This window comes from Petromyzon marinus, chromosome 3 (genome assembly GCF_048934315.1).
Source record: "Petromyzon marinus isolate PM22_M1 ecotype Great Lakes invasive population chromosome 3, UKy_Petmar_22M1.pri1.0, whole genome shotgun sequence".
Lineage (NCBI taxonomy): Eukaryota > Metazoa > Chordata > Hyperoartia > Petromyzontiformes > Petromyzontidae > Petromyzon > Petromyzon marinus.
In genome coordinates this window covers 25,678,356-25,699,888 of record NC_133669.1, presented here as the reverse complement: position 1 = coordinate 25,699,888, position 21,533 = coordinate 25,678,356, and the positions used below count along the sequence as shown (strand labels likewise).

Genomic DNA, 21,533 nt, shown 5'->3' with positions numbered 1-21,533 from the left:
CAGGGTAACAGACCAGGAGTATCGCCGGTAATTCTTGACGGGGGCTTGCTGATGAGATGGGACGAGGAATCCCATCGATACGCCATTGTGATGCCATTCGTTCTGCGGGGGAAGGTTATATGTGCGGAGCACGAGCGGTTAATGCACCTTGGTGTCCACAAAACCTTGGCTACTCTAATAATTTACTTATTCTGGCCGGGCATGGCTGACGACGTTTATAACATGCTGCAGGGTTGACAGAATGCACTCGCCGCAAACCTTCGAGAGCGGATCGCCCGCCGCTGAAATCCATCTGCGTTTCCCGGGTGAATGAACTCGCCACACTCAATGTTCTCGGTCCGTTCCCCACCACTTCGCGGGGGAATAAATCTTTATTTGTCGCGTTGGCCAATGGTCTGGCCGCTACCAAACCAGTCAGCTGAAACCATCACGGGCGCGTTCCTTCATGGCTACGTATTGGATAAAGGCGCCCCTGAACGACTCTTGACGGACCAGGGCAAAAAAATTGCGTCCAAACTGTTGAAAGATGTTTATGTGCAATTGGGTACCAAAAAGGTACGCACGTCGCCTTATCTCACCCCCAGACAGACGGTATGGTGGAGAGGTTACACAGAACCCCGACTTCGATGTTGTGCCAACGTGTCAATGAAGCCCAGTCAGACTGGGACTTACATGTTCCGGGCGTGCTCGCCGCATATAGTTCCGCCCCACATGCTTCAAACGGGTCTTTCTCCGTTCCTTTTAATGTATGGAAGGGAGCGTGACCCATCAATTGATGTGCAGCTCAAGCCGCTGGAAAATTGTACAAAGATTTCGAACCCCATGCGTCTTACCCTACAGCGATTTGCGAAAGCTAGGGAGACGTCTCGGAGCAACTCGGCCTTGCGGCAGGCGGCCAACGAATGCCTCGTCAGGCCCCGCCAGTCCACGACTCTATGGACACCAGGGGACAAGGTGTGGCTCCACTGTCCCCATGTCCCGATGGGTACCTCCCCCAAATTACACAAACCATGGCAGGGCCCGGTCGAAGTGGTGGAGGTGAGGAGTCCGCAGTACGTGCGGATTCATTGTGGTCGCCGCCGCTGGTTTGTGTACCCGTCGCGGCTAAAACGTTTTTTTCCACCTGCCTTATTAGTCTTTCATCTCCACTTCCCGAGGGCCGGGTGTCTGGTCAGTCCGATGAGCTGGGGCGCGCGTCGACTTGATGTCCTTCCTCAGGACAGTTCTATTGTTCCGCCCACAGGGTCCAAGCGCCTAACGCCCCCAACGTCACCGGTAGTGCCGGCCCAGGGTGGATGGGGGAGTCCGGATCCGCCATTGCCCGACCCCCCCCCCCCCCATTGCTTGGCGGGTCTTCGCCTCTGGAGGTCCCGTGCTCATCGAGTCATCTTCCGGCTGTTCCCGGAACCTCCAGGGGGGGCCCGCACTCTCCTCGCTTGATGGCCCGGCATCAAGGACTCGGGCAAAGACTGCTCGATTTAAATGACCACCTTCCGGCGTTAAAGTGCACCTACACCCGTGGTCGCTGCTCGAGCCAGATGAGTCAATGGGCGACCCGGGCTCATCTTGTGCTCGTGTGCGGTGTTACATATGCGGGGTGTAGTTGTGGGCTGTCCGGGGGGTGGGTCGGCCATTGTAAATAGTTGCAACTTTTATTTTTCCCTTCCCTCCCACTCTTCTTCTCCCTGGTCCTGTATATAGTGTAAATATCGTTTTATTCCTCGTCGGGATTATTTAATGTTGTTGCGTTAAAAGTTGGAGGCCCACACGTTGCACGGGTTATATGTCGGTTAGCCGAGACGGCTGCGTTTCATGAAGGGGGGGGGTAATGTATAGCCGTAAATAGCGTCTCTACAGCGTATAAGCCGACAACAACCACAACTGGTAAATAAGTGTGCACATACCTCTCGATGGGGCCGATGGAGACGTGGTGGGGAAGCAGGTCCCTACAAAGCAGGGTCCCGTCCCAGAGAGAGAGAGGGGATGTGCTGACACCGACTAGTGAAGGGGGCCCGTAAACGGGGGCCCCGAGGACATGTGACGCTGGCTCCAGTTCTATCGCGAGAGGAAAGGGCGTGGCCGGAGGCGGAGCGAGGCCACGCTCGAGATAATAAGAGGGACGGAGGCAGAGCAATCGGGGTTGTCTGGTGGGAAGAGTTAACCGTGCGGCGTTGCTTCAGGGGTCTTGGAGCGTCGTTCGTTGGGAATCAGTTTACATAGAGACCCCTTTGGGGGTCTAGAATAACCCCAGTTATTGTTAGCCCGTAGCCCTGTTCAGTTAATAAATCGTGGTGCCTCCAGACTTCTGTGTGTGCCTCGTGAGATACACACACTATACATAGATAGCAATCAGAACATGACTAACAGGTTGTGAATGGTGAACATAGAGGCCATTATTTGGGTACTTTGTTCATTTCAATTTTATTGAACTTTTTCAGTGTTTAACACGTAGGCTTTTGTGACCAGTATCATCCATAAAACAGGTTTTTTGGGTTAGATCGCGTATATTTATGCATAACCTATATAATCTAACCAACAAAATCCCCAAAAACCTGTATTATGGATTTTTGTGTGTTAATAGTTAAAACCCACAAATGGCTGCCCTGCAGCTACGGATTTAGCACTAAGTTCCAGGTGTTTGTGAGCTAGGTCTTATAAGTGTTTTGAAAGTAATTACTTTGATTGGTGATTTAGTTCAGAGAAAATGATTTGTTCTATGCATTTATGAATTGTACAATATTATTTGCCTCCTATTATTCATGTAATTTGATATAACAATGTATAAATGTATTACTATTATAAGAAAATACTGTACTATTTAATGTATGTATAATTAAAACAGGGAAAACCAAGGATGGGTTAAGTTTGAGTGTTCTCCAATGTACACTCAAACTTTGCCCCTCGTGGATTTGACTGTTTATGCCAAATTTCTTGAGGTATATTTTGCCGATTGTGCCCCTATTGCTTGACCATTCGCATTTGACCACAAGATTCCTGTGTGCATCGTAAAGAAGCACTTTCCTCTAACTGCACTGCTCGCGATGATCCTGCTGCATAAGTACACACGCGATCTTTCTCTGTGATACAGCTCATCGCGGGTCCTAGTTCACGTGTGGCCAGCATCCAGAGGCAACGAGGTTTAGCCGCGCAATTTTTCTTGTCCTATTTTTTTTTCATTCTATATATTTACTGTACGAGCTACATTTAACACTAGCAAATAGTAATCATATTTTACGTTTGTGTTAATGTAGCGTAATATGAAAAAAGACTATGTTTTTTCCCATAATGCCTTTGAGTTAGTGGATCATGGTTTTGGTGATTGTGGCTATTTTCAAGAACACAACCCCCCCCCGCGTTGGGTAAATATTTGGTGTATTGATGTTTAAATGTGCCGTTAAACATTTGTTGGTCATATCCCATTTCGACCACTGAAAAACACGTGTTGATGCTCTAACAGTCACTGCCTGACTGTGTGCACCTCTCCCTTCGACAGACACGCAACTCGCTTGTGGCGGCGTACTACACGAACCGTGCGCTCTGCTTCGTCAAGCTTCAGCAGTGGGAGAAGGCGGTGTCCGATTGCAAGCATGCGCTGGAACTTGACAGCCAGTCGGTCAAGGGCCACTTCTTCATGGGCCAGAGCCAGCTGGAGCTGGAGAACTATGACGAGGCCATCGCCAACTTGCAGCTGGGTCTGCACATGCACCAACATGCATTTTGCACACGTACACCAAGCTTGTACACAATTGCACGCCCTTCCCGGTAACTTATATGTCCAACATTAGCTTGCAACGACTTTCGTTGATTGAAGAGAGCACATTTGTCTGGAAACAAACTTAGCCATGCTTGGTGCCACTCAAAAGCCAGGCAAGAGGTGGGCCTTTTAAGTGTCTCTTAAAAGTAGGTGTAGATTGAATGCTACGAATGTGCAGCGGGATGGCGTTCCAGACGTTGGGGACTGCTACGGAGAAACGGCGCCTGGCAGTGACCATCGTCCTGGTCCTCGGTGTAGAGAGGAGGTTGTGAGTCGCGATGCTGCTGCTGTTACTACTGCTGCGGGGATTGTTACCGTGAGCTCTGGTGCAGGGTGAGAGGAGTGAAGAGAGATGGTGGACGACCGAGAGAAGAGGTACGGTGGTGGCACAGGCAGGGCCATGTTGTAGCTCGACCCTGCTGGAGATGATAGGAAGCCATTGAAGGGAACGGAGGAAAGGTGTCTAGTTGAGGATGACCGTTACGGAGGATGAGATGGGTAGGATGTTTTTGCAACTGTTGGAGTTTCTTCAGGTTAAATTATAAAGATCTAACAAGGATGGATTTGCAATAGATATTATATTATCAAGCCACATATGGAATGAAGGCCTCCAAGCCATGATGTAACAATCCATTTAGCACCTGCACACAAGCAGATTTCATTAATCCGTCTTTGTGCTGAATATATTTTTGATGCGTTCCCTCCTTTGGCTGTAACACATTATTAACTGTTAAAAAGTTAAGCAGGTTTGGGCAGGACACATCGTTGGAAGGTATAATAGTGGTGATGGCATGGTCGCTAAAAGAGAGTGCATCCAAGAGGATTGCCATCAAGGAGATGGAGTGATGAGATAAGTTAATGTCTAGGAAATTAAATGGATTTTGGCGGTACAGGACTGGGATGAGGGATGGTGAAGGTGTGGGGAGGCCCTCCATCCAGCAGGGAAGAGACAAAGGTTGATGTTGTTTTGTCACCGTTGTCCACTGTTAATAATTAACCCTCCAACGCCATGATTTAGTTTTTTTGGTCTATCGTGGCAGAACCCCCGTTGCTTGAACAATTTACACTTACCTACTTTATATACTGTACATATATCAAAATAGCATTTAATACATTTACTATTGAACCTTCTGGATGAGTGAATTCCAGTAGCATATGTTTTTAGAAAACAGTCCCTGGACCGGTTCCAACATTCTCATCAGCAGGATGTCGCCTTGCTGATAAATTTCAACTGAGTAACTATCTGTTTAACACGTAGGCTTTCGCGACCAATATTATTCATAATAAAGGTTTTTGGGTTAGATCGCGTTATTTATAAATGTGTCGTAACCCTCCACCACCCGACACAGCCAAACAGTAAAAAATGTGTCACGTTTACAAAGGACAAATAGTTAAATGATGATGTCACCCTGCTGCTCTATTTAAGACCGGGAACAAGTGAGGGCTTTACCATTCTGGCCAATTGCCCGATGATGCTGGATGTAATTACCAGCGAAAAGTCTCACTCAAATTTTAAATGATGTTGATTCACTCTTCAACACACTGGTGGGCTAAAGTAGTGAACTATTTGTCCTTTGTAAACGTGACACATTTTTTACTGTTTGGCTAGGTCGGGTGGTGGAGGGTTACGACACATTTATAAATAACTAGCGGGAAGTACCCGGCGTTGCCCGGGCGAAAAAGGCAGACACACATGGACTTACACACAGACATCGACCCACACACATAGAAACACATCGACTTAGACGCACACACACACACATATGGTTAAACCCAGGGTAGATCGTTAGCAGGCCAGCCTAAATGTTTCCAACCGGCGAAGATGTTCCATTAGGTGGGTGCATGTTTCGCAAGCGTACAGAAGGTGGGGAATTACCGTGGCCGAGAAGACCTGGAGCTTCATGCGGAGTGAGAGACCAGGTAGCTTCCACACAGCGTAACGCAGCCGATGAAAAGATAATTTGGAGTGAGACCTCTGGCGTTAAACCGGAGCTGGTCATGAGCACACTGGCCAGGTATGGGAATCTCTCCAATCTCTCCACAACTGCCACATCAGAAATTGTGAGTTGTGGGGGTGGATTGTCCGATGGTACAAAATACCCAGCCAGGTGCTTAGATTTGATGGGGCTGATGGTAAGGCCCCACCTCTTAGTGCCAAGCTCCAGGTTCAGCAGCAGTGCCTCCAAGTCCTCCTCTGAGTAAGCAGGATTCACCAGAGCATCGGCATACATTACATGGTTGATCAATAGGGAGCCATCCCTTGACCGTACCCGGGCATCGATCAGCCTCCCATTGTATATGTACCATATGGTAATTCCTCTGGTACAGCCATTGAAGTCTTCACGAACTACGTGGTCAAAATATATGTTAAATAATGTGGGAGCCAGAGGACATCCCTGTCGCACCCCAACGTGTAGAGGGAATGGCTCTGACTGACGGCCACGTAGTTTGACGCGGGGCCGCTCACCATCATGAAGGTCCTTAAGGATCGTGAGCAAAGGGTGAGGGACTCCGAAAGTATGAAGAACAACCCAGAGGCCAGGCCTACTGATGGTATCATAGGCTTGACCAGGTCAATAAACAACAACCACAACAACCGCCATTCACAACTAAGTGGCGGTGACGTCACCACGTCGCTTGTGCCAGGCTATGTGCACCCTGAGGCCACGTGAAGTGTCGAACGCCCGCTGGCAGGAGGTCACGGGGCAGACCCAGGTGCCACGGGTCGACTGACTGAGATGACTGGCTGATGCACCACCTGTGCCCCCTACTGTGCCAACCTGCTGTGCTTTAGCCACCCGGCGCTCCGCTCGTTGTTGTGAGCGTCGCTCCTCCGCCCTCCGTTGTTGTTGGAGGGCGACTACCTCCAACTGCCCAGCAGCGTCCTTCACGAGCCTCCTCCACAGAGGCCGATCTTGACACCGCTGGTACCAGTCATCGGCAAGTCCACTCAGCTCCATGTCCTACTGTACCACATCACTCCATCTCTTCTCTAGCCCGTGCCGTGCCCGTTTAGCCCCCTCAATCCGGCCGAACAAAAGCTGTTTCGGCATGCGGTGGCTGGGCATGCGGGCTACATGACCCAGCCATCGCAGCCTTGCCCGCTGGAGGAGCTCACCGATGGGACCTTGCCCAGATCTTTCAAGGATTTGTGAGCTCCTCACACAATCCAGTCTGGTTAAACCCAGGATGGATCGTAGGCAGGCCAGCCTAAATGTTTCTAACCGGCGAAGATGTTCTATTAGGGCGTCCACGTTTCGCAAGCGTAGAGAAGGGAGGGAATGACCGTGGCCAAGAAGACCTGAAGCTTAGTGCGGAGCGACAGACCAGGTAGCTTCCACACAGCGTTACGCAACCGATGAAAAGATATTGCCGCTCGACTGATTCGGAGTGAGACCTCTGCTGTTAAACTGGAGCCGGTCATAGGCACACTGCCCAGGTATGGGAAACTCTCCACTCGCTCCACAACTGCCCCATCACCGATTGGGAGTTGTGGGGGTGGAGTGTCCTATGGTACAAAATACCCAGGCAGATGCTTAGTTTTGGTGGGGCTGATGGTAAGGCCCCATCTCTTAGTGGCACGCTCCAGTCTCAGCAGCAGCGTCTCCAACTCCTCCTCTGAATGAGCAGCTATTACCAAATCATCAGCATACATAACGTGGTTGAGCAATAGGGAGCCATCCCTTGACCGCACCCGGGCATCGATCAGCCTCCCATTATATCTGTACCATATGGTGATTCCCCCGGTACAGCTATTGAAGGCTTTACGAACTACATGGTCAAAATAGATGTTAAATAATGTGGGAGCCAGAGGACATCCCTGTCGCACCCCAAGGTGTACAGGGAATGGCTCTGACTCCCGGCCACGTAGTTTTACCCGGGCCCGCTCACCATCATGAAGGTCCTTAATGATCGTGAGCAGAGGATCAGGTACTCCAAAAGCACGAAGAACAACCCAGAGCCCAGGCCTACTGATGGTATCATAGGTCCTTGACCAGGTCAATAAAGCAGAGATGTAGGTCTTGTTGGAATTCCCTACACTTCTGCTGTAGCAGACGGACAAAAAATATGGCATCTGTGCAGGACCGCCCTTTCCTGAAACCGCATTGGGGCTCCGCAAGCCTCTCCTCAGCGTGCCTGGCAAGGCGATGCTGAATAATCCTTGCCAGGACCTTTCCCGGCACACTGAGGAGTGAGATGCCCCTGTAGTTGTTACAGTCTGTGCGGTCCCCCTTCTTAAAAAGGGGGACCACCAGGGCATCATTCCAATCCTGCAGAACCTGTCCAGTGGTCCAGACTATTGTTATGATGTCATATAGGGCAGTCTGTGCACAAACGCCACCCTCCCTCAGCATTTCGCTTGGGAGATCATCTCTGCCCGTTGCCTTTCCTGGTCTCAGACTCCGGATCGCCTTCAGTACTTCCTCAACAGATGGCACCTCAGCCAGCCACTCACAGGGGGTGACTTCTTCCAATAATTGAGGCACCGCAGCCTCAGCAGGGTCATCCTCACTTTGTGCCATGATGTTTTCCTGGCTGAAGGATTTTCCCTCCCCCAGAACCTCACAGAAATGCTCAGCAAATCTGCAAACCTGTTCCTGGGGGTCGGAGATTGGTTCACCGTTTTTTCCCCTAATGATGGTAATAGGTGTGGCGCTGCAGGTTACTTTTTTGATGGAGTTAAATAGAGATTTGTGATCACGGGCCACTGAGGCAGACTCCATCTCCTCAGCAACCCGCGACCACCAACCATCCTTGCAGCGCCTCACGGCTCTCCGAACCTCCGAGCGAAGGCTGCGGTAAGCCTCCTCATTCTCTGACGTGGGATTCTGTAGCCGATGACAGTGGGCCTGTCGCTTTTTCTCAACCATCCTGAACACCTCCTCTGTCAGCCAGGGTCTCTGGGGAGGTCTGGACCGCGTACCCAAAGCAGCCATTGCAGCTGCATGAGTCGCAGTCCTAAACCTCGCCCATTTACCCTCGACATCAGGAGGAGTCGGGAACGATGCCAATCCCAGCCGCAAGCGATGATGAAATTCCCGCTTGCAACTTTCATCAGATAACTGAGACCAGGCCACTTTAGGTTGGAATGGGGTCCTGGGTGTACACCCACCACCGGAGTGGAAGAATGGCAGGCGCATCTTACAGATGACTAGTCGATGGTCAGAGGGCAGATCAGCTCCACGGTAGGTCCTGGTGTCAAGGACATGGGCTCGCATCCGCTGGTCCGTCACTATGTAGTCCAGCAGATGTTCTTGCTTGGACCCGACATGCATCCATGATGTTGTGTGGATGTGCCGATGCCGGTACAGTGTGTTGGTAATTACAAGCCCATGGGCTGCACAAAAATCTAGCAGCCTCCTACCGTTGTTATTGAGCTGATCTGGCCCATGCCCTCCAATCACTCCAGACTAGGTGCCAGCATCATGACCAACTCGGGCATTGAAGTCACCCAACATGATGACTCTATCCCGAGGGGCCACTTTAGCCAGCACCTGTGACAGGAGGTCATAGAAGGCATCTGACTCATCGGCTTTGCCTGTATGTCAATAAAGCACACACGTTCACTCACACGCACACATGGACCTACAGACACGCAAAGAAATGGACTTACACGGACTCGCATAGAGCCACAGACACAAAGCGACTAACACACACGCCCATGGACTGACACACACAGACATATCGACTCGCACACACAAACACATGGACTTGCACACGCATAGACATCCACTTTAGATACACACACATGGAATTACACACACATATATGGACGTAGACACATACAGCGACACACACACACATCGACTCACACACAGATATACGTGGACTCACAGACAGATTGACGTAAACACACATGTACTTACACACACACATATCGACTAAGACACACACACATGGACTTACACACACATACATAGACTGACACACACATTGCCCTACACACACATACACATGGACTGTGTCACACGGACATCTACTTTAGATACACACACATGGATTAACACACACACATCGACTCACACACACGCATTGACTTACACACACACACATCGAGTGACACACACACATGTATGGACTTACACACGTGGACTAACAAACACACATATGGACTGACACACACACATCGACGTACACACACACATGGACTAACACACACACAGCGACTGATACACAAATGGACTGACACGCACACTTGGACTGACACGCAAACACTTGGACGCACACACACATCGGGCATTATCCAATCGTAAAAGGCAGACACACACATGGACTTAAACACACGCATGGACCTACACGTGCACACATATGGACTCAAACACACACACACATCGACTCGCACACACACACACATTGACGTGCACAGCAATCCCCGATGACGGCACAGCTCTCAGTGTCGCAGTACTCCGTATGAGTAAATAGCGTGACATGAGCAATGGAAACAATGGAAATGCATTGAAGAAATAAGCAAAAAGCAGTGTAAATTAAAGAGCAGTAGTACGCACATGTAAGTTGAGAAGCAGGCTACAGTTTAGATTATAGACTGCCAGTGCGTCTACTCAATGACATGAGCATTGCTACAGTCGACATGAAAAGCTGCCAATACAGGCAGCAGCTGAAAAAGCAGGATACAGTCAACAAGAAAAGCTGGGAGTACACTGAGTGAGGTAAAGAAGCAGGCAACAGATTATAGACTGGCATACACTCATAATGGTCAAAAGGAAAATTAGCAGTGTAGATAATAGAGTGGCAGTGCATTGACGTTAATTAATCAGCAGGCAGCAGACCACATGACAGACTGGCAATACACCATCGCAGCGTGATAAAAGCACAGCTAAAAAAAGGGAATATTTATCAAGCTAATGATGAAAATTTTGTTTTGTGCACACAAACATCATTGTGATATCTGGCAACGTATTTGTTTCACAATAGTAAGCAATGAACCAGAGTTTCATAGCTCCCATACTTCTGGACATTCAAGAAAAGTTCAAATTAGTGCGCTATAGGGCCCACAAGTCACAGATGTTAACATTCTTAGCATTCTGCTGAAAAGAAAACAAAATAAGAAAAGCCCACTGAGCAGTAAACAAAAACCCAGTCACATTTGGGCCTGACAATGTCACAATGTGACTTGTAACAGATAGTTACTCATAATAAAGGTTTTTGGGTTAGATCGCATCTTATATATAAAAGTCTCCGCGCGCACGCTTGCGAGGAATTTGGCTCTCGGACGGTGGGCTTGACGTCCAAAAAAATTTGCCAGGCAGCACGCCCTAAGTCCCGGGGGTGGGAATAGGCCATTCCGTTTTCGCATCCCTAAACTTTAAAGTAGTTTAATTAACAAATTTGTGACATTCTTATTTAAATTATTTACCTATTGCGTGACATCGACCGTACCAACTGACAATTGCGTGGGGGGGGGGGGCGGACCCTACCAAGTGATGCGCGTTCGGTCGAGCTCACGGGGGACATATCATTTTACGCGTTTAACATGCAATAAATATACACGTCACGCTGCGGATTTTTCTTCACAGTCTCATGTCCTCTTCGCCCCCCCCTCCCCAAAAAAAAAACACGTCCAGTTTCTACAACAGAGTCCGTAGATAATAATATAGTGCTTAAATACCATTATTATTGCACGGGCGGGGGGGATGGGTGTGGGGGTAGTGGCCCAGCCTGCCAACGTGTTACCTCCCCCGCCTGGGCAATGTAGGCCAGGACGGGGGCTCCGCACCGGCCTAGGCCTGACCAAGCCTGTGGTAAGTACAAATTTCCTTGCTTCTTACGCTAAGAACTCGGGTTCATTGTTTACTATTATTAAACAAATACGTTGCCAGATATTACGATAATTATTTTTGTGTGCACATAGGAACTCTGGTTCATTGCCTACTATTACGAAACAAATACGTTGCCAGATATTACAATGATGTTTGTGTGCACAAAACAACATTTTCATTATTAGCTTGACAAATATTCCCTTTTTTAGCTGTGCTTTTATCACGCTGCGACGGTGTATTGCCAGTCTGTCATGTGGTCTGCTGCCTGCTGATTATCTACACTGCTAATTTTCCTTTTGACCATTATGAGTGTATGCCAGTCTATAATCTGTTGCCTGCTTCTTTACCTCACTCAGTATAAGATGCGTTCTAACCCAAAAACCTTTATCATGAGTAACTGTCTGTTACAAGTCACATTGTGACATTGTCAGGCCCAAATGTGACTGGGTGTTTTTTTTTACTGCTCAGTGGGCTTTTCTTATTGTTTTCTTTTCAGCAGAATGCTAAGAATCTTAACATCTGTGACTTGTGGGCCCTATAGCGCACTAATTTGAACTTTTTTGAATGTCCAGAAGTATGGGAGCTATGAGGCAATGTAAATGGTCTCATAAATAACACATGGTCTCCACTACCTCCAAGATTTATTGTTCCTCTGCAATATATCACTCACTGCGACCGCAAGACATTACACATATATCAACTGTTTGTCATAAATATACAGTACGTACGGGATACAATTATTAGTCCACTGCTCTAATACAATGCACTTTGCAAAATAAGAATTTAGTTACGTCATAGAGAAATTGTATAACTTTCCACTGATATGCAGCTTGGTCTGTAATGTAAAAAAAATTAATGATACTTGATATGCAAGCATTGTCACTATCTTGATTTCATCTTGATTTGAAGCTTTCGTGACTGCAGGAATCCATACTCTGGTTCTTTCGGTAAAGTCACGTAGGTAGAAAAATAAAATTATTTTTAAATAAATATTTTTCTACCTCTTTGGTTCTTTCGGTAAAGTAAATAAATATTTTTTATACCTACGTGACTTTACCGAAAGAACCAAAGAGTATGCGTTGTCACTATGTGGCACAGTTATAAAAGTATACAATGGTCTTGATTTGAAGCTTTCGTGACTGCAGTAATTCATATTCTTAGTTTTTTCGGTAAAGTCACGTTGAAGGGAAACAACAAAATTGTTTTATATATATTTTATTATTTTGTTGTTTCCCTTCAACGTGACTTTACCGAAAAAACTAAGATTATAATATACAATGGTCCTTGACAATGGCTACAAATAAATTCAGCCTGAGCAAATTACCAAAAGAGACAGCACTTAATTACCATGGTTAGTGTATATGTGACAATATTAGTTTGGAAATGTGTGTGTGTGTGTGTGTATTAACCATAAATATATACGCTGTGTAGTTGACAGTGGACGCAAAAGATCCAGTTATGGCATTCACAACAATAGGCCATTGTGTGTGCTGGCCTCATCTCCATATATATAAAAGGCAAAGTTGTGAATATGTGTGTCTGTTCAAAATGTTTAGCGTACTTCCCGACATGCAACAAACTTGAAATTTGACATGTGGGTACTTTCCAGACTGTACACCATGCACAAATTATGAAAATACACTTTTTTTTTGGGGGGGGGGGGGGAGCTCAATAATGCATATATTTTTGGCACGGCAAGTGAGCTGTGACGTCAAATCTGTCACGTGACCCGCGCATGTGGAAGCCTAACGTATTGTAGTGTAGTGGTTAGCGCGCTGCGCTGCGAACCCGGCGACCTGAGTTCGATTCCCGCTCACTCGCAAAAAAGAAAAGGAGTCCAGATAGGCCGCCGAAATTCTAGTGATCTAAATTTGACATTCATAAATTACCCGCTCATTACTCAATTGGGATTATACACCACAATCATTTCCCCTGACTGTGAGACTAATGTTCACTTGCAGGCTGGTACTGAGTCACCTTGTGCCGCAGAGGAACAAAGCTGCCTTTAGGGGGGGTCCACTAAGCTAAAACTGCGGTCTGGGATGCAGTGTTATGTAATGGGCGCAATATAAATACTGCACATCTCGTGAAAAAGAGCTTCATATTTCATGCAAGTATTATTCATGAGGTCTGTACATCTTCTAGGATTATTACATTGAGGTAACAATTGATACGCAGATGATGAATGAAAATACCTGCAGTAATTCAACAGGTTAAATGGTATACAGGGTTCTTCAAAAAATGTTAACACTTATATGGGAATATCGTTTTTAATGGAAAAAAGAACGGATAATACACTGTAACATGATAACATATGTATTTTATAGCTTCAAAAAGTCAGTCTCCACTTGTTCGCCATCATTGTCAACACACGCCTGGAATCTTCTCCAGGTGGTCTCCAGAGCCCGGAGGCAGCACATTTCTTGTTGCAAATTCTCGGAAGTGTTAACATTTTTTTGAAGCACCCTGTATTGTGGTATCTGGTAGCAGTCCTACAGATAACGTATGTTGTTGCAAAACTAGCACTCGATACAGACACACAGTCTGGCGACACTGTAGATTAGAGCTGCCGCCTTCCGTCCAGGATCAGCATGTGTGAACTGTGCGGCCCTGCCGCTCTTGCCGATGTGTGTCCGTGTGTCCCACAGCGTACAGCCTTGCCAAAGAGCAGAGGCTGAACTTTGGGGATGACATTGCCAGTGCGCTACGGATGGCCAAGAAGCGCAGGTGGAGCAGCTTGGAGGAGAAGAGGATCCAGCAGGAGATTGAGCTGCAGGCCTACCTCAACAGGCTCATCACGGAGCAGAAAGAACGGTAGGCAGGTGTCGCCATTGCCTTCCTGTCGAACATGTCGCTGTTGATAACAATAGAGTAAAAGTGTAAAGTCACAGTGATTTTTTTTGTATTTAAAGCTTTCGTGACTGCAGCGATTCATATTCTTTCAAATGCTTCTTGCCGTTGGTTTTTCACACCTGATGATGACTGTTTGTGTTACAGTCGAAACGTCGTGATAATTTTATTGTTTTATATATATTTTATTATTTTATTGTTTCCCTTCAACGTGACTTTACCGAAAGAGCCAAGAATATGAATCACAGTGATTTCTTGTTCAAATGAGCATTGAGAAGCTGCTCATCTCTTGAGCCATTGGTGGAAATTCTACATTCCTATAGTGGATGCGAGTCTATCCATAGGACTCCCATTGTTAAATTCTTCACAAAGTGGTACCCATTTTATCAACCCTGGAGGGATGATGAGCTGAGTCAACCCCTCAAACAGGATTTCTGTTCACTCTACCACTTGGCCACCAATTCTATGATCAAATCAACTGGAATGCACCGGATTTTTATAGAACTTAGAGACGCTAAGCAGGGTTGAGACTGGATAGTGCTAGGATGGGTGACTGTCATGAATAACAGGTGTGAAAGGCTGTAGGGTTATATGTTGGGCAGCAAACGGCGGTGCAGAAACATCAATGGGGTTTCTCTACTTTCTGTGTTCCCACATCTATGCTCCCCACCTCCAGCTCGCAATGACCAGTGTGGTGAAATATGGTAAAATAACTCCCACAACCCACAGAGCTTGAGGTGGCCTTCATCCAGCAATGGATTGATAAAAATAAGGCTGCAGATGCATATCAGGTACTGCAGTGATCGCAGTGTAATTGGGATCATTGTTGTATATTACATTTGGCCATAGTGAGACGTATCTGGTTTGTTTAGCTATATGTTATTTTCCCCCATATTTTTTTTAAACAAAGTGTACCTCTTATGCCATCAGAATACTTATCATAGGAGAATATATTTCAGTTTATGCTCTCTTTTAAGAACTGGACAGTGTATCCTGGCAGTGAATGAGGCCACACAGAGTGTATTATTATGTTACGATGTGTTATCAGCACTGAAAATGACATAGTTGTAGAGGTCAACGGTTTTGGGTTAACCTTGAACGCATCACTGAATTGATTGTGGTTGAGTGTTTGTCTTACAATATCTTAATTGAATACTCTAAGAGAATCAAATTTGTTCCACATTAGAATCTTTTATGAGACATTTACGTCTTGAGCTCTGAGTGTTGGCACCCAGCCACCTTAGATTTTGGACATTTAGTGCACCTGTCATATTGATAGACTAACCACTGTCATAGGAATCTTTAATTTCCACTACTGGATCTGGGCTGTAATCAGCAGATGAGCACCACCAAATGCCCATTTAAGCACAAAATCAAGTTTGTGTTACTGTTGTATAAATGCATGTTATGTTGTGCCAATATTTAAAATACAGTACGAAACATGAGTGTAAAGAATAGGAATCTAACAGCGTTGTATTAATATAGATTCTTCTAGCTTGCGATACATGCATCAGATTTCATGTGTAAGAATCGATGAGTATTTGTTGTATGTAATGCGTTGGTGCGATCCCTGAGGTGGCTAGAGGCCGCCACATTCGCTAAAATAAAAAAAAATACATAATGGAACCTTTTTGCCAGTATCAATGTATGACAAAAAAATAGGTTTTACCCTTTCTGGCAATAAAAACACGTGTTAAGATGTTCAAATACCAAATAGAAACCTATTGCAAGGAATCAAGTTTGCATTAACCACACGTACTTGTGGTGAACATGCAAACAAACATGCTCTGATAATATATGCAATGTCTTTGAAACTGATTGGCCTACAACCAGAGACAGCCTTCTTTAGGGCCTAGTCTCACCAGTGTCAGATTACTTGATAAAGGTTTCTATTTGGTGTTTGAACATCTTAACACCTGTTTTTATTGCCAGAAAGGGTAAAACCTATTCTTATTTTTTCATAATATATACACATCTTTGAATTGAATCATGATCCTGAATCTAAGCATCTCCGTCGAATCAATGCATGACAGTTAAGTTCCTTCCATTGAAATGGTAATGGAGCCAAGGAAAGCCAGTGAGTGGAATTTTTGAAGAACAAATCTTCCCACAATGCATTGTGCCAGCAACACTATAAAATGTTACTCTCATACGAATGAGTGAATCAGCAACACTGGGTTATTTAAGTTTTTGACTGGTATTGACAGACTGAGTGAATAAAAAAAACGTTTTTTTTACTCTGCCCCGCAGGGAAATAGAGGCATATAAAGAGAAGATAAAGAATGAAAAAGAGGAGCAATTGACATCTGACGATATTGAAAACATCGAAGGCAAGCATGTAAGTGGGATGTGAACTCTGCATCCATTCACTGCGTGGAGATTTGGTGCGCTATTTCATATTCTACTTGTATGTCTGACTTTTGCACTGTCATAGACAGTTTCTAGTGGATAGATAATTATTTTATGTTGTGAATATGTATTTGCATGTATTATATTATTATGAGTGCTCTCATAACTTTGTGGACCATAGCACCGACTGAATTCAAAGTAGTTGTGTGCATGCATACAGCTCTTCAAGATTTATTTTTACCATTCCAATCACTTCAATGGACTTTACTGTGGTTTACAAATTCCTTGCATCAGCTTTTGCGCTCATGTAGATTGGTTATAAAACTATCGACCATTAACATCAAATGCCTCCATCTGACATGTCAACTGTTCCCCAATTTGGTTTTTCTAATCAGTTTGGTGATGTGTTGGTTGTGACTGACGTGAACATGTGGATTTATTTTCACATTTTAATTAGTCTTCATGTAAGCTTGTAACTTTTAAAATAGCACACTAAAGACAACGACCAGCAATTTTGTTAAATGTGATTTTTTTTTTTTATCATCACATTTGCTGAGCAAAGGGTCATCAACAAACACATGCATGTCAAGTCTCACAGGTTGCTCTTGAGACTCACGGTATCCCCCTCCCCCCTCCCATTATCCAGAAGTAGCTTTGCCCTCGTCTGCTTGACGGTTGAATGTTTCTGTTCCTCCGATTCTCAGTTTCTTAGGATTTTCCCAAGGTTTTTATGTCGGGGTTTCACTGACTTTTGAACCCTTTGGGGTTGATGTGTGTTGAAATTGTTTTTGTGTAAGATGGTTCTAAGTGTTACATTTTCTTAAAAGGTCAACTTTTGTAAAATCTATTTGCGGTCACGCATTAACTTCATTCGCATGCAGCGTGCCAAGTGAGCGCGAGTGTGCGGCTACATCTCCATCGTACCCAAGAATAATTTAACGATCACACAGGCGAGGGCACGTCTACTTTTGAAGAAAAGGGGAGTGGGGTTTTACCATACAGTGAGGGAAAAAAGTATTTGATCCCCTGCTGATTTTGTGCGTTTGCCCACTGACAAAGAAATGATCAGTCTATAATTTTAATGGTAGATTTATTTGAACAGTGAGAGACAGAATAACAACAACAAAAATCCAGAAAAACGCATGTCAAAAATGTTATAAATTGATTTGCATTTTAATGAGGGAAATAAGTATTTGACTCCTGCAAAACATGACTTAGTACTTGGTGGCAAAACCCTTGTTGGCAGTCACAGAGGTCAGACGTTTCTTGTAGTTGGCCACCAGGTTTGCACACATCTCAGGAGGAATTTTGTCCCACTCCTCTTTGCAGATCTTCTCCCAAGTCATTAAGGTTTCGAGGCTGACGTTTGGCAACTCAAACCTTCAGCTCCCTCCACAGATTTTCTATGGGATTAAGGTCTGGAGACTGGCTAGGCCACTCCAGGACCTTAATGTACTTCTTCTTGAGCCACTCCTTTGTTGCCTTGGCCGTGTGTTTTGGGTCATTATCATGCTGGAATACCTATCTATGACCCATTTTCAATGCCCTGGCTGAGGGAAGGAGGTTCTCACCCAAAATTTGACGGTACATGGCCCCGTCCATCGTCCCTTTGATGCGGTGAAGTTGTCCTGTCCCCTTAGCAGAAAAACACCCCCAAAGCATAATGTTTCCACCTCCATGTTTGACGGTGGGGATGGTGTTCTTGGGGTCATAGGCAGCATTCCTCCTCCTCCTCCAAACACGGCGAGTTGAGTTGATGCCAAAGAGCTCCATTTTGGTCTCATCTGACCACAACACTTTCACCCAATTGTCCTCTTAATCATTCAGATGGTCATTGGCAAACTTCAGACGGGCATGTATATGTGCTTTCTTGAGCAGGGGGGGCGGACCTTGCAGGCGCTGCAGGATTGCAGTCCTTCACGGTGTAGTGTGTTACCAATTGTTTTCTTGGTGACTATGGTCCCAGCTGCCTTGAGATCATTGACAAGATCCTCCCGTGTAGTTCTGGGCTGATTCCTCACCGTTTTCATGATCATTGCAACTCCACGAGGTGAGATCTTGCATGGAGCCCCAGACCGAGGGAGATTGACAGTTTTTTTGTGTTTCTTCCATTTGCGAATAATCGCACCAACTGTTGTCACCTTCTCACCAAGCTGCTTGGCAATGGTCTTGTAGCCCATTCCAGCCTTGTGTAGGTCTACAATCTTGTCCCTGACATCCTTGGAGAGCTCTTTGGTCTTGGCCATGGTGGAGAGTTTGGAATCTGATTGATTGATTGCTTCTGTGGACAGTTGTCTTTTATACAGGTAACAAGCTGAGATTAGGAGCACTCCCTTTAAGAGTGTGATCTCAGCTCGTTACCTGTATAAAAGACACGAGGGAGCCAGAAATCTTTCTGATTGAGAGGGGGTAAAATGCTTATTTCCCTCATTAAAATGCAAATCAATTTATAAATTTTTTGACATGCGTTTTTCTGGATTTTCTTGTTGTTATTCTGTCTCTCACTGTTCAAATAAACCGACCATTAAAATTATAAACTGATCATTTCTTTTCTTCTTTGGTTCTTTCGTTAAAGTCACGTAGAATGAGAATAAAATAATAAATTAGTAAAATTAAATAACACAATAAAATTATCACGACGTTTCGGCCACAACACAAGTGGCCTTCATCAGGTGAAGGGACGAGACTGTCTCGAAGACAGCGCTGGAGCCAACACAGCCAAGCTCAGACCGTGACCGTTAAGCTGTGTGAGAAGAAACAGAGCGCCTTGACAAAGGAATTAGCAATAAAATTAGCATTTAATTGGCGGACTTAGCATGATGAACGGTGTAGAGGGGGTGAACATGTGCAGACCGGGGAGGGGGAGTTTACATATTGATGGTATGAAAAGGGAATTTAAGCTGCTGCGAAAGTTTGGGATACCACTACTTGAAAAAATATACTGCATCATTGAAAATTAGTTTAATGTTTGGTTTGGATAATTTAGCATTGAAATAGCTGCATCATTATCTTGTGACTGGTCACAGAAATGGTTATGTTAAAGTCAAAGCCTACACATCCACAGAGGCACCTAGTACAAATCAAACAGGAGAATTTAGCATTGAAATAACTGAGTGATTAGCTTGTGACTGGTCATAGAAATAGCTATGTTTAAGTCGAAGCCTACACATCCACAGAGGCACCTGGTACAAATCAAACAGGAGAATTTATCATTGAAATAGCTGAGTGATTAGCTTGTGACTGGTCACAGAAATGGCTATGTTAAAGTCATTTCTGTGACCAGTCACAAGCTAATCACTCAGCTATTTCAATGCTAAATTCTCCTTTGATTTGTACTAGGTGCCTCTGTGGATGTGTAGGCTTTGACTTTAACATAGCTATTTCTATGACCAGTCACAAAGCTAATCACTCAGTTATTTCAATGCTAAATTCTCCTGTTTGATTTGTACTAGGTGCCTCTCTGGATGTGTAGGCTTTTACTTTAACATAGCCATTTCTGTGACCAGTCACAAGCTAATCACGCAGCTATTTCAATGCTAAATTATCCGAACCAAACATTAAACTAATTTTCAATGGTACAGTATATTTTTTCAAGTAGTAGTATCCCAAACTTTCGCAGCAGCTTAAATTCCCTTTTCACACCATCAACATGTAAACTCCCCCTCCCCCCCTCGCCGGTCTGCACATGTTCACCCCCTCTACACCGTTCATCATGCTAAGTCCGCCAATTAAATGCTATTTTTTATGCTAATTCCTTTGTCAAGGCGCTGTGTTTCTTCTCACACAGCTTAAAGGTCGCGGTCTGAGCTTGGCTGTGTTCGCTCCAGCGCTGTCCTCCTTGTGTTGTGGCCGAAACGTCGTGAGAATTAAATTGTGTTATTTTATTAATTTATTATTTCATTAATTTATTATTTTATTCTCATTCTACGTGACTTTACCGAAAGAACCAAAGAAGATGAATCCTTGCAGTCACGAAAGCTTTAAATCGAAATTTGATCATTTCTTTGTCAGTGGGCAAACGTACAAAATCAGCAGGGAATCAAATACTTTTATCCCTCACTGTATATAAAAGTTGTAACAGATACACGTTTACACATTTGTTGAACAGAGCAAGGTTATAAGAAATTGTTTCCAAGTTGGTACTTGTTTATCTTTACAGTGCACATGACAGAGTTTGTTTCGAGATCTTAATTTTTTTGTTTTCTGCCAGGACAAGTGGATGAAGGAGCTCAATGATCTGTTTGCGCAAGTGGATGAGAGACGGAAGGTATGCTGGTATTCTGGTATTTGCGAGGCCTGTCATCTGTATAAATAAAGACCTTCATCTGTATGTCTGAAAAACCTCCAGGGAACTTCCCGACAAGGTAGAACTCTGAAATTTGGTACATAGGTAGCTTTTAGGACACAAATAACAGGAAAAATTTGAAAATCAAATTTTTTTTCTTTTAAGACCCACAAAATGCCCCATAAGCATGTTTGTGCGTGTCATTCAGAAACCGTTCAAAATATAACATTGCGTTTTATTTTTAAATGGCAAATAAAATTAAAGCGAGAACCATTGATATAAATATTAATTCAATCTTTATTTATTCATTTTTTTAGATATTTCGGATTGAAGCAGTTTTAATGAATAAAATACGCATTTTCTGACTTTCAAACTCGAATAATTCGAAAACGGTAAAAGATAGGAGTTTCCCCTCAGTATTAGGTTAATTAAGTTTTGTTCTTTAAATTGAGTGGTTTCCGATGGGTACATCTTGAAATATAAGAAGTTGAATCAAGTTGTCAACTATTTCTTTTTT

At 44.8% G+C, this 21,533-nt stretch overlaps 1 protein-coding gene across 2 annotated transcripts in view; it reads left to right on the top strand.

The window, feature by feature from the left end:
- The window catches only part of STUB1 (STIP1 homology and U-box containing protein 1), a 43,815-nt gene that overhangs the window by 13,648 nt on the left and 8,634 nt on the right, over positions 1-21,533 (top strand). For both annotated transcript variants that reach the window (XM_076053564.1, XM_032980452.2), the window contains 4 exons: positions 3,494-3,692; positions 14,181-14,346; positions 16,633-16,720; positions 20,942-20,998. In XM_076053564.1, the coding sequence (XP_075909679.1) occupies positions 3,494-3,692; positions 14,181-14,346; positions 16,633-16,720; positions 20,942-20,998 (510 nt within the window). The remainder of the gene's footprint in view (positions 1-3,493; positions 3,693-14,180; positions 14,347-16,632; positions 16,721-20,941; positions 20,999-21,533) is intronic.